The 12493-nt window shown below is 44.8% G+C and overlaps 1 protein-coding gene across 2 annotated transcripts in view; it reads right to left on the reverse strand.

The window, feature by feature from the left end:
• The window catches only part of ANKH (ANKH inorganic pyrophosphate transport regulator), a 126867-nt gene extending 114680 nt beyond the window's left edge, over positions 1 to 12187 (reverse strand). For both annotated transcript variants that reach the window (XM_084850569.1, XM_084850571.1), the window contains exon 1: positions 11884 to 12187. In XM_084850569.1, coding sequence (XP_084706695.1) covers positions 11884 to 11979 — 96 coding nt within the window. In that variant the 5' untranslated portion in view covers positions 11980 to 12187. The remainder of the gene's footprint in view (positions 1 to 11883) is intronic.
• Positions 12188 to 12493: the final 306 nt, after the last annotated feature.

Below are 12493 nucleotides of genomic sequence, written 5' to 3' on the forward strand. Positions count from 1 at the left end.
CTCAAGTATGCGCCATCCTGAAGATATTTTGGCCTCCATGAAGTTATTTTTGTTTTGTTTGCATGGTGGTTGTTGTTGTTGTTCAGTCATTCAGTCGTGTCCGACTCTTTGTGACCCCATGGACCTGCGCTCTCTCCAGGAGCGTGCTCAAGTTCATATTCATTGCATCCGTGATGCTATCTAGCCATCTCATCCTCTGCCGTCCCCTTCTCCTTTTGCCTTCAGTCTTTCCCAGCATCAGGGTCTTTTCCAGGGAGTTTTCTCTTCGCATTAGGTGGCCAAAATATTGGAGCTTCAGCTTCAGTATCTGTCCTTCCAATGAGCACTCAGGGTTGATTTCCTTTAGGATGGACTGATTTGACCTCCTTGCAGTCCAGGGGACTCGTAAGAGTCTTCTCCAGCACCACAGTTCGAAAGCATCAATTCTTCGGCGCTCAGCCTTCCTTATAGTCCAGCTCTCACAGCCATACATTACTACTGGGAAAACCATAGCTTTGATTAGACGGACCTTTGTCGGCAAGGTGATGTCTCTGCTTCTTACTATGCTGTCTAGGTTTGCCATAGCTTTCCTCCCAAGGAGCAAGCGTCTTTTAATTTCATGGCTACAGTCACCGTCTGTGGTGATCTTGGAGCCCAAGAAAGTAAAATCTGTCACTGCTTCCATTTCTTCCCCTTCTATATGCCAGGAAGTGATGGGGCCAGATGCCATGATCTTCGTTTTTTTAATGTTGAGTTTCAAACCAGCTTTTGCACTCTCCTCTTTCACCCTCAACAAGAGGCTCTTGAGATCCTCTTCGCTTTCTGCCATTAGGGTGGTATCGTCTGCATATCGGAGGTTGTTGATAATTCTCCCGGCAATCTTAATTCCGACCTGTGATTCATCCAACCCGGCATTTCTCATGATGTACTCTGCATATAAGTTAAATAAGCAGGGTGACAATATGCAGCCTTGTCGTACTCCTTTCCCAATTTTGAACCAATCGGTTGTTCCATCTCTGGTTCTTACTGTTGCTTCTTGACCCTCGTACAGGTTTCTCAGCAGACAGGTAAGGTGGTCTGGTACTCCCATCACTTTAAGAATTTGCCACAGTTTGTTGTGATCCACACAATCAAAGGCTTTAGCGTAGTCAATGAAGCAGAAATAGACGTTTTTCTGGAATTCTCTTGCTTTCTCCATGATCCAGCGAATGTTGGCGATTTGATCTCTAGTTCCTCTGCCTCTTCGAAACCCAGCTTGTACTTCCGGTAGTTCTCGGTTCGCATACTGCTGAAGCCTAGCTTGTAGGATTTTGAGCATCACCTTGCTGGCATGTGAAATGAGCGCAATTGTGCAGTAGTTTGAACACTCTTTGGCGTTGCCCTTCTTTGGAATTGGAATGTAAACTGACCTTTTCCAGTCTTGTGGCCACTGTTGAGTGTTCCAGATTTGTTGGCATATTGAATGCAGCACTTTAACAGCATAATCTTTTAGGATTTTAAATAGCTCAGCTGGAATACTGTCATCTCCGCTAGCTTTGTTGTTACTAATGCTTCCTAAGGCCCACTTGACTTCACTCTCGAGGATGTCCGGCTCAAGTTCAGTGACCGCACTATCATGGCTATCAGGGACATTCAGATCTTTCCTGTATAGTTCCTCTGTGTATTCTTGCCACCTCTTCTTAATCTCATCTGCTTCTGTTAGGTCCCTGCCTTCTTTGTCCTTTATCATGCCCGTCTTTGCACAAAATGTTCCCTTGAGATCTCCAATTTTCTTGAAGAGATCTCTAGTCTTTCCCATTCTGTTGTTTCCTCGATTTCTTTGCATTGTTCATTTAAGAAGGCCTTCTTGTCTCTCCTTGCTATTCTCTGGAACTCTGCATTCAGTTGGGTATATCTTCCCCTTTCTCCCTTGCTTTTCGCTTCCCTTCTTTCCTCAGCTACTTGTAAAGCCTCATCAGACAGCCACTTGGCTTTCTTGCATTTCTTTTTCTTTGGGACGGATTTCGTTGCTGCCTCCTGAACAATGTTACGGACCTCCGTCCATAGTTCCTCAGGCACTCTGTCTATCAGGTCTAATCCCTGAAATCTATTCCTCACCTCCACTGTATATTCATCAGGGATATGATTTAGGTCATACCTGAACGGTTTAGTGGTTTTCCCGACGTTCTTCAATTTAAGCCGACATTTTGCAAGAAGCAGCTCATGATCTGAGCCACAGTCAGCTCCAGGTCTTGTTTTTACTGACTGTATGGAGCTTCTCCATCTTTGGCTGCAAAGGACCTAATCAATCTGATTTCGATATTGACCATCTGGTGACGTCCATGTGTAGAGTCGCCTCTTGTGCTGTTGGAAAAGAGTGTTTGCTATGATCAGCGTGTTCTCTTGGCAAAACTCTATTAGCTTTTGTCCTGCTTCATTTTGTACACCAAGGCCATGCCTGCCTGTTATCCCGGTGATTTCTTGACTTCCTACTTTAGCATTCCAATCCCCTATGATGAAGAGGACATCTTTTTTTGGTGTTAGTTCTAGAAGGTGTTGTAGGTCTTCATAGAACCGATCAACCTCAGCTTCTTCGGCCTCAGTGGTTGGGGCATAGACTTGAATTACTGTGATGTTGAATGGTTTGCCTTGGATTCGTACTGAGATCATTCTATCATTTTTAAGATTGTACCCCAGTACTGCTTTTCCCACCCTTTTGTTGACTATGAGTGCTACTCCATTTCTTCTAAGGGATTCTTGCCCACAATAGTAGATATGATGGTCACCTGAATTAAATTCGCCCATGCCTGTCCATTTTAGTTCGCTGATTCCCAAGATGTCGATGTTCAATCTTGCCATCTCATGTTTGACCACCTCCAGCTTACCTTGATTCATTGATCTGACATTCCAGGTTCCTAAACAATATTGTTCTTTACAGCATCGGATTTTCTTTTCACCACCAGACACATCCACAGCTGAGTGTCCTTTCGGCTTTGGCCCAGCCGCTTCACTCTTTCTGGCGCTACTTGGAAATACCCTCTGCTCTTCCCCAGTAGCATATTGGACACCTTCCGACCTGAGGGGCTCATCTTCCGGCGTCATCTCTTTTAGCCTTGTGATACGTTCCATGGGGTTTTCTTGGCAAGAATACTGGAGTGGGTTGCCATTTCCTTCTCCAGTGGACCACATTTTGTCAGAACTCTCTGCCATGACCTGTCCGTCTTGGGTGGCCCTGCACGGCATAGCTTATGGCTTCACTGAGTTACGCAAGCCCCTTCGCCACAACAAGGCAGTGATCCATGAAGGGGTTGCATGGTGGTTAGGCCAGCACAATTTCTATTATTGTGCACTGCAATTGGCTAGCAACAGAGCAAGGAGGACCATTAGTTCTGCAATCCACTTTGTGAACCAACAAGGCTGGACAAAGATAAGACTGTTCATGTCCTAGATAAATATTCCAAAAGAAAATTCAGTTCTTTCATTATAACGTATGCCATTAAGTAGTATAATTGTGCAGGGCTTGTGAATGATTGAAATTAACAGTTTCCCTGTATCTATGGCAGCATACCGTACTAGTGACTGTTAGCAAAACACTTGTTTTATTTATAGCAAATCCTGTGTAGAGGGCAGGACTAGATGTGTGTGTGTGTGGCGGGGGGAGGTTCCCAACCCAGTGTTTCTCTCAGAATGCTAATGAAGTGGCAGCATTTGCAAGGAGAAATTATGGGAAATGTATGTACTTAACCACCCATTAATTCTCCACTGCACGTGCCCCAGGGAGTTTTAAATGCCCCACCCCCACCCTGGCCAGGTTCAAAACCAGAATTGTGCCCAGCTAGAGAAAAGACAGTCTTGGGGGCGACATCTGCAAATAAATATCAGAGTGCGTGCATGAGCAGCCCTCCTGCCAATATTTCCCTGTTCATCCTCCTTTTCTCATTATCTGAATGATCATTGGGTTGGGTCCGCACATTTGCTGATATAACTTCCAACTCCATTCCAAATCCTCTTGAATATCTGAAACATTTGGTTGTATCCAGTGGGGCCTTTCTGTGAACGGAAGGAGTCTTTCCATTCATGGAAAGGTTTTGATCTAGCAAAAGCCTCTATTAACGGAAGGAAGGGGGCAATTTGTGCCCCTTCTTCTTTCTCCCTACAGCCCCACACTGTTCCAGAGCCCCCCCCCCCCCGCTGCCAATTGGTAAGCTAGGACAACAAAATTAATTACAGACATAAACCAACAAAACCAGGGAGTTGCAACTTTTAGCACACATTTCTTATGCTTCTTGGTAAAGCATAAGAGCTCTACTGCCCTCCACAATGGTCCCTGACAGCTCCCATCATATGCAGTGTAAAAGGCTCGCAATTTTCTGCTATAATGCAGAGGACAGTGATGTATCCAGCACCATGTCCTACATTCTGTATCAGGACCCCATTTATAGTTGGCTGAACCAAAGGTGGCCATCTATTGGAAGACCAAAAGACTTGAAAAACCCCAGCTCTTCATATTTTAAGGTCAATGGACATTAACATGAGCAAGCTGTACAATCATGGGATGGCTGAGCTTGCTGTGTGTCGGAAAATACAAACATAGGAAAAGCCCTGCTGGGTCAGACCAAGGGTCCATCCATGCCAGCCAGATGCTTCTGAGAAGCTTATAAAGTGGGTATGAAGACAACACCCCTCTGTAGTTGTTTGTCTCCAGTAACTGGTATTCAAAGGAAAACTGCCCATGAACATGGAAGATCCATTTAGCCATCATGGCTAATAGCTGTTGACAGACCAATCCTCCATGAATTTGTCTAACCCTTTTTAAAAAGCCAACTGCACACACACCCAATGGCATAGGTTTCACCCCTACTATTATATAGCACCAATTGGATGATGTAACAAATTGGCCCAGGATAGACCTATTGGCCAGGTGTCCAAAAGGACTTCATGACAGCTGGAAGCAGAGCAGCAGCCAGGTTTGGCTAGAGTTTACTGAAAAAAGGTCTACGCTATGCAGAAGAGATACACCAGGGGCTTCGCATGCCTTTCAGGCCGAGGACCAAGTTCAATTTTGGAGAAGCTCTCGGGGACCACATTCCAGGGTGGGCGTGGCCAAAGGCAAAAGGGGCAGGTTCAAAATATCACAAATGCCGGCATATTTTAGCTTAAAGCTTTTACTGCCAATAACTAAGGTGCAGCAGCCAGAAATCCACCAGATCATCAGGGAAAGGGAGTGGGGCCAGGGAAAGGGCAACTCAAATGATCAAGGGGCTGGAGCACCTCCCCTATGAGAGAAGGCTACAATAGCTGGGATTGTTTAGCTTGAAAAAAAGGAGGGAAAGGGGAGACATGATAGAGGTGTACAAGATTGTGTGTAGTGTGGAGAATGTGGATAAGGAGACATTTTTCTCCTTATCTCAAAATACTAGAACCCCGGGTCATCCCATGAAGCTGGTTGGTGGGAAATTCAGGACAGATAAAAGGAAATACTTCACACAGCGTGTAGTGAAACTATGGAATTTGCTACCACATGATGTGGTGATGGCCACCAGTTTGGATGGCTTTAAAAGGGGGTTGGACAAATTCCTGGAGGAAAAGGCTATCAGTGGCCATCAGTGGCCACTAGTCTTGATGGCTATGTGCTGCCTCCAGTACCAGAGGCAGTGAGCCTACGTACACCAGTTGCTCGGGAACATGGGTGGGAGGGTGCTGTTGTGCTCATGCCCTGCTTGTGGGTTCCTGATTGACAGCTGGCTGGCCACTGTGTGAACAGAATGCTGGACTAGATGGACCTTTGGTCTGATCCAGCATGGCTGTTATGTTCTTAAAGGGGGCATGGCCATCCGGAGAACCCCAGAAGCCTGGATTAGGACCCTAGGCAAGCCAGATTTGGCCCACAGGACTGAGGTTCGACACCCCAGTCTACACTACAGGCTTATGAGTCAGAGTACAACCAAATGCCTATGAAGAGAGATAAATGGTGCTTCTAGAACAGGAAGGAATGTACTTAACCCAGGAAAACGTGAGAAAAGGTGAACCCAACAAGAACTGGGCCAGCTCCTAGTGTCTGCAATAGTTCAGCTCAGTTTACTTAACACACAGCTATCTCTTTTTCTATCCATGGCCTAATTCCCCCTCCACACACGCGTTATCAGAAGATACAGAAACAGAATGTAACATTACAGTTCAGCAAGTACAAGCAGGCCAAAGGAAATGTAATCTAGTGACCTAGTTGCACATTAACAAAAAGTCCCATTTCACTATTTCAAAGGATAAGATGACAAGAATCTCATAACTCCTTGGAGGATTGCAATGAGAAACTGCAAAGTTCATTACCTTATTATTCCAAGTGACAAAGAAACATATTTTCCAAGCTCTAAGGAAGCCACAGGAGATGTTAAAAATATCAATAAAGCTCTGCAAGTGACCTTAATTATAGCCAAACAAACATCATTCCTGCTGGCAGCTACTTCAATTTACCAACGGGTTAGAGCATTACTCCCCAGATAACGGGCACATACTGACTTAAAAATGGATGCATGTTTCAGATCCCAAAAGATGTACTGTGGGCCAAAACCAAGCTAAAAGGCTCCAAACGTAACCTTTCCTCAAAAGGGAGCTGAGTCCACCCCCTTGATCGTAGGAACAATCCTATGCATGTTTAGACAAAGAGAAGGCCAGAACTCCCAGCATGCCCCAGCCAGCATATTGTAGGCCTTTTGTCTAAACATGCATAATATTGCGCCTTTTGCTGCCCTTTTCTGCACCTTCTCCAGCTCTACAATATCCTTTTCATTTTTATTGATTGATTACATTTCTATACCACCCAGTAGCCCAAGCTCTCTGGATTCAGTTACAAGCAAAATACTAATATTTCAGATGCTACTAGATTAATTTCATAATGCCTTCTTGAGAACTATTCCAAACTGGCACAACTCAAGTGGAATAGAGCCGTTTTAGAGATTTTGTCATAAAACTTCTTTTTAGGTTTGTTTCTTCACATTAAAAGGTTTATAGGCCTCAACTTTTCCCTGATAGTGATCTTCAGTGTTTTGCTTTTTTTATGTATTACAATGTCATAGCCATATTGCACTCTCACAAATAATAATAATGATAATGATGATCATGATTATGTTTGATGATCATGATGATAAAATGGAATAACCTAGGTGTATTTTATGTAACAGCAGATACAAAACAAGTCAGGTAGTATGTTTGTTAGATTAATATCTGGTAGGGGAAAGAATACGAAAGCTTTCAAGCTAATAAATGTATTCATCAGCCAAAACAAAAAGGTGACCAGTTACAAGCCTTAAAATTCAGTTACATACTAAGGTAAAACAAATCTGTTGCCCTAACCATGTTTAATTCAAAATAAGCCTAATTTGAAGAAAATATTTAGCATATGATACATTTTAATATCAACTGAACATGACTGCTAATACTTTCCTACCTAACTTGAGTAAGACCACAATCCTAAGAATACTCACTTGGAAGGAAGTCCTGATTTTAACAGTATTCAAGTTGTGATTTTAAGAGGTCTTGCTTCCAAGCAAGCATTCTTATGATTGCAGCCTTAATCAATTTAGGCAGAAAAGACTTAGCAGTCATTTTAAGTTGATACTAAAATGTAGCATATGCTAAATATTGTTTTCTCTGGGAATTTCACAACAGTGTTCTGTATAGTTTTCACTGGCATCTGAAATGTCCAAACCAAATGTTGTTAAGCAGGTATGCCTTTGACCCTCCTTACTGCTTCTTCCTCTGTCTTTTTTGTCCTCAATATTCTCCTTCCCCTAATCTAATCATTTTTCTTCCCTTTCCTTTCTCAAAACCCATCTGGGTCATTTATTCACAGGGCCGGTGTCTGCAGCTGGCATCCTCAGACAACTGTTAGGGCCCCAGCATCCTGACAGGGCCACCCATGTTGAGACCCATTCTGGGGGCCCTGCACTAAGCAGTTATGAGCCATCATTTTAAAATATCCCAATACAGCGCCATCAGCAATTTCAGTGTGCCAGGGGGCAGGCTCCTTGCACAGGAGGGGGCCCATCAGAGGGCACTATGCCAAGGTTAACGTTAGCCCTGTTTATTCAGGACAGGCTGATGTTAAAACCCTAACACCAACTGAATATTCAGACCTCCAATCTGTAAACATACAACCAACACTGAGCCAATATACACAACTTAGAACCACCAGGGTTTTTCCTTGACTTCCTTAGTCTCATATTCCAGGTCAATGGCAGTACCAAATTCTGAAATTCTGGGGAAAAAAGTATTATGGTAGGTAGTGAAAAGTTGTGTGGCAATGAACACAGGCAAGCTTCTGACACCTAAATGATAAAATATGCTTTGGGAGCTATAAAGAAATGCACCTTTTGGTTTTATCTCAGATATTCTTTGGCAGAGCATGCCATTGGACATCACCAAGTGGCTGGCTTGTTTAGTTTGCTCCCTGCCATCCTATGGCCTGGAGGTCTTTGTTTTCCTCCATTACACATACCCGCAACCCATGGCCACATGCGACCCTTTGCCAACTTCCATGCAGCCCGCAGGCCCCCTCTGCAGGTGATGAGGCTCTTCCCTCCCCGCTGCCCAGCTGTGGCAGCGTGAGGACTGTGCAGCCTGTTGTGCTCCTCAGCTGTTCCCAGTGCCAGCTAGCTGGGCAGTGAGAGGGGGGTGCATAATCCCATCTCCACAACCCTATCATGCACCTCTCTACCACTGCCCAGCTGACTGCTGCTGGTACTATTTCCCTGAGATACATATAGCAGAATTCACCCCACTGCTCACTGGGATCTAACTACTGTACTCTGGGGAGCAACAAGCTGAAAAATAAACCTTCTATTGTTGGGTCGTTTAGATAGGTAATGTGTTCATATAATTATAAATAATTATATGAAGACATTACCTATCTAAAGGGACGAGGAAATTTTGTACTTCTGTAACTAGCTTTGCATATATTGCTTCCCTTTCAGGCAAATTTACAGTTATTACATTCCAGGGGGGAAATAAAGAATTATTCAGTCCTACCAACAGAAAAATGAGCTTTGGCTATACTGCATACAATAGCAAATGGCTGAAAGTCTTAAATGTACGAAACCACATGTAAAAACCTTTTAGCATTTATTTTAAACATTGTTATGGCTCCAACCCCTTCTGCCCCAGGCCATGATCCCCAGGTACCCCCACTTTGGTGCAATAGAATGTATAGCATTCTTCCTCTTCCTCCAAAATCACTCAAGACCAGTTAACCCAAATTAGACCCTATAACTATGATTTCATAGTCACAATTGAGCTGGCAAATAGATGGATCTTCTTCACTTTCAATGCATTCTTTATGAGTGAAGTGGTGACTCTAATCCATATCAGAGACGGAGGCTGTAATCCTATAGCCACATATATGTAAGCCCCATTGAACTCAGTGGGACTTACTTCCAAGTAGGTATGTATAGGATTAAACTGTGAGATAATTAACCCAGAAGGGCAGTAACTATTACTCAGAATGGATTAATCTAGGGTACAAGGTTGCGTTCTTGTGTGTGTGTGGTTCAGGGCTTCCTCATTCTCAGCATGTGGCTGGGAGGGAGGGGGACAGCGCATATGAGTACCATCACACCACTAAAAACACATGCATCCTAGGGACTTATTTTAGTTCTTCATCCATTTTCATAAACTAACCAGCAATTGAATATTGTCCACCTGGGAGCTGCATAAGCCACAGTTTGGCCACCTTCGTTATTTAGTGTCTGCTCGTGACCTAGGATGCAGGGTTTATTGCAATTTAAAGAGTACACACACACACACAGATACAGAATCACTGTCTGGTTAGTGATGTAGCCCTGCCCAATTTAGGAGTAACATGCTGAGGCTATGCGTGCGCCATGTTGCTCACCAGCACAGCAGTATCAAATGTTAAACAATGTATCTTGCGAAGAGCCTGGGCAAATCTAAAGCTTTCAGTTAACACACTAGCACACCAAGGAATAAGGGCCATTTCACACATTACACAGCAGCAAACCTGGGTTTACCAGTCAGTGTACACTGAGCAGGGAGATGAGGACAATCCAAGCACTCAGAAGAGTGTACAGTATGATAGGCATGCTTTCAAACACCTGTTTGTCACCTTTGCACTTTACTTTTTTTAGGTGTGCACTTAAAAAAATCTTACAGAGCAACCCTATTCATGTCTACTCAACAGTAAGCCCCAATGAGTTCAATGAGACTTACTCCCAGGTAAGAGTGCATAGGGCTGCAGCCTTAGCTGTGCACTTAAAGAAGCATAGCTTATAAAGCACCTTCGAAAGGCTGAGCCAATGGATACAAATACTGAGTGCACACAGACTTCCATCTCTCAGCTGCTACTGCAGTGATTTCATTGACACAACTAAAGGTATTCATGTTGGTACCCAGTGCAGGAACCAAGCAAGCTGACTGATGTAGCCAAAGTGTGATGTAGCCACAGAGTATCACCACAGCCTACCAAAAAAACAATTGTTCATCTATTATATCTTAGCTTGCAACTAAAAAAATGACAGACATGGCTAATGTTGAGAAATATTGAGTTAAAAGAAACAGTATGCTTTTAAACTCCACTCTGTAGACCACAGCGCACACAGGCCATAACGAGGAAGGCCTCACTCTTGCCATAACGAGGAAGGCCTCACTCTTAAGAGGAGGCATTCAGCTGCATGATCCTTATGCAGCTTTCCTCTCCACCCCCCAAACACACCCTTTCCTAATGCCATTACATAGCATCTTCAGTCATCCAAAGGCAGCTTAATTGAACCAGCAAGAACTGCAGGGGCTGACACCTTCCTACTGCTGGCTCTTCAGCAAATGGAGGTTATACTATCACCTGTTTTTCTGTGATGACACCAGGAGGGAAGTGGAAGAGTAGGGAAAAATAATGGGGGAGGGGGCCAAAAAGTTTATAACCTTTAGTTCCTACCACCACAACACCTACATCTCTCAATGAACTGAAGGGGGGGGGGCAAAATCCACAACTGAGGCTGCAATCCTGAGGCTGCTTTTGGGGGAGTAGTCCCTCATCAAGTAGGCAGGTCAGCAGGGCTTCCTTCCGAGTAGACTTACAAGGCTTGAGCTGTGAGTGAATGTAACTTACTTATTTTTGTAAAACAAGTGCAACACCCATAATCACCACCTCCACACTGAGAATTTCTTAGGCCTAATAATAATAATGCACCCAGCCCCCACCCAGATGCACTAACCAAGCACAGGTGTTCCATTAAATTTATATATGGGCAACCATTACTTGATGGAATTCCAATTCTCCTGCACGCTGTAAGCGTCTTTTCTGGCCTTTACTGCATCCGTAACAAGACTACTGCTGCAAAGCAGGGAAAGGCCTTTAGAACGAAGAGTGCATACATCCAAGAACAGCAAAAACGAAAGCATGGGGAAAAGCCCCCGCCCCCCAAAACAGCAAAGCGAATGGCTGTTCGCGTCTAAAATTATGTGCTCTCTGAATAATCCCCTAAGCAGAGCAGATCAGCTGTGCCTCCTTCTGTCGCGTAAGCGCTTCATTTCTCGTTGGTTGCTTTTTGCATTCTGGATTTCTACAGTCTATTCCGGGTGCCAACCCCACTCGCCTAATGGTTGCGTGTCCTCTGCCCCTTACATATTCTGGAAAAGGCAAACCGGCTCCCCTCTGACATTCAAATATCCAGCCAGCGCTTTGTTGCTTGCTAATAGCCGCCAATGATTCTGGGCTCCCCAGGAAAAGGAGCGCGTTATGCGTTTTGTCATCACTCAGCATTAGGGAGCCTAAAAATAGACTGGCAAAGCACCACCGTAGCAACCTTGCTAGCTATTTACATCGCTCAGCGATGGTTTCCTTTCCAAGGGAGTGCTTAGAAAAAGAGTTTTAAATAAAGAGGGGAAGAGACTGCGCGGCTACGGACGGCATCTTACCTGTTCCCCGAAGTCGATGGCTATATTAGTGATGCCCAGAGGGACCAAGAAGCGGATCAGGGGCCAGTAGTTAGTGAGCGCCGGAAATTTCACCATAGTCCCAGCTGTGCGGTGACCCCAAACACATCTGCTGCAGCAGGGAGGCTGCAAGGTGGGGAGGAGGAGACGGAAGGAGGAAAGGGAAGCAAAGCCCCTCTTTATGCACGAGTCTTCTGGCTTTGCTGGGAGAGGAAGCGATGCATCAGGCAGAGGCAAGGCCAGTAAGCGGCGGCGGCTCCTCTGGCGTCTGCCTCCTTTCTGCTCTGGTACGTTCGGTGTTTGTGCTACTCCCTTTAGCAAGAAATCCAAAAGACCAAGTCCATCCCTGCCGCCGCCGCTGCTCCTGCCCTCCTCCCACACAATACTGATCTGCTGCTGGTGGAAAAAAAAAGAGGAGGGACGCCGCCGCCGGCACCACCACCATCACCGCCAGAAATGTCTACGGGCGCTTTTTCCATTATCAGAAGCCCGAGGGCAACCAAATAAATAAATAAATAAACCCACCCACCCAACCCACAGACTTGCTCTGCGGGCGGCTTGGCTTGGCTTGGCTTAGCTTAAGCTGGCCGGC

This window comes from Heloderma suspectum, chromosome 4 (genome assembly GCF_057233095.1).
Source record: "Heloderma suspectum isolate Gila_16-S chromosome 4, 16-S_ref, whole genome shotgun sequence".
NCBI lineage: Eukaryota > Metazoa > Chordata > Lepidosauria > Squamata > Helodermatidae > Heloderma > Heloderma suspectum.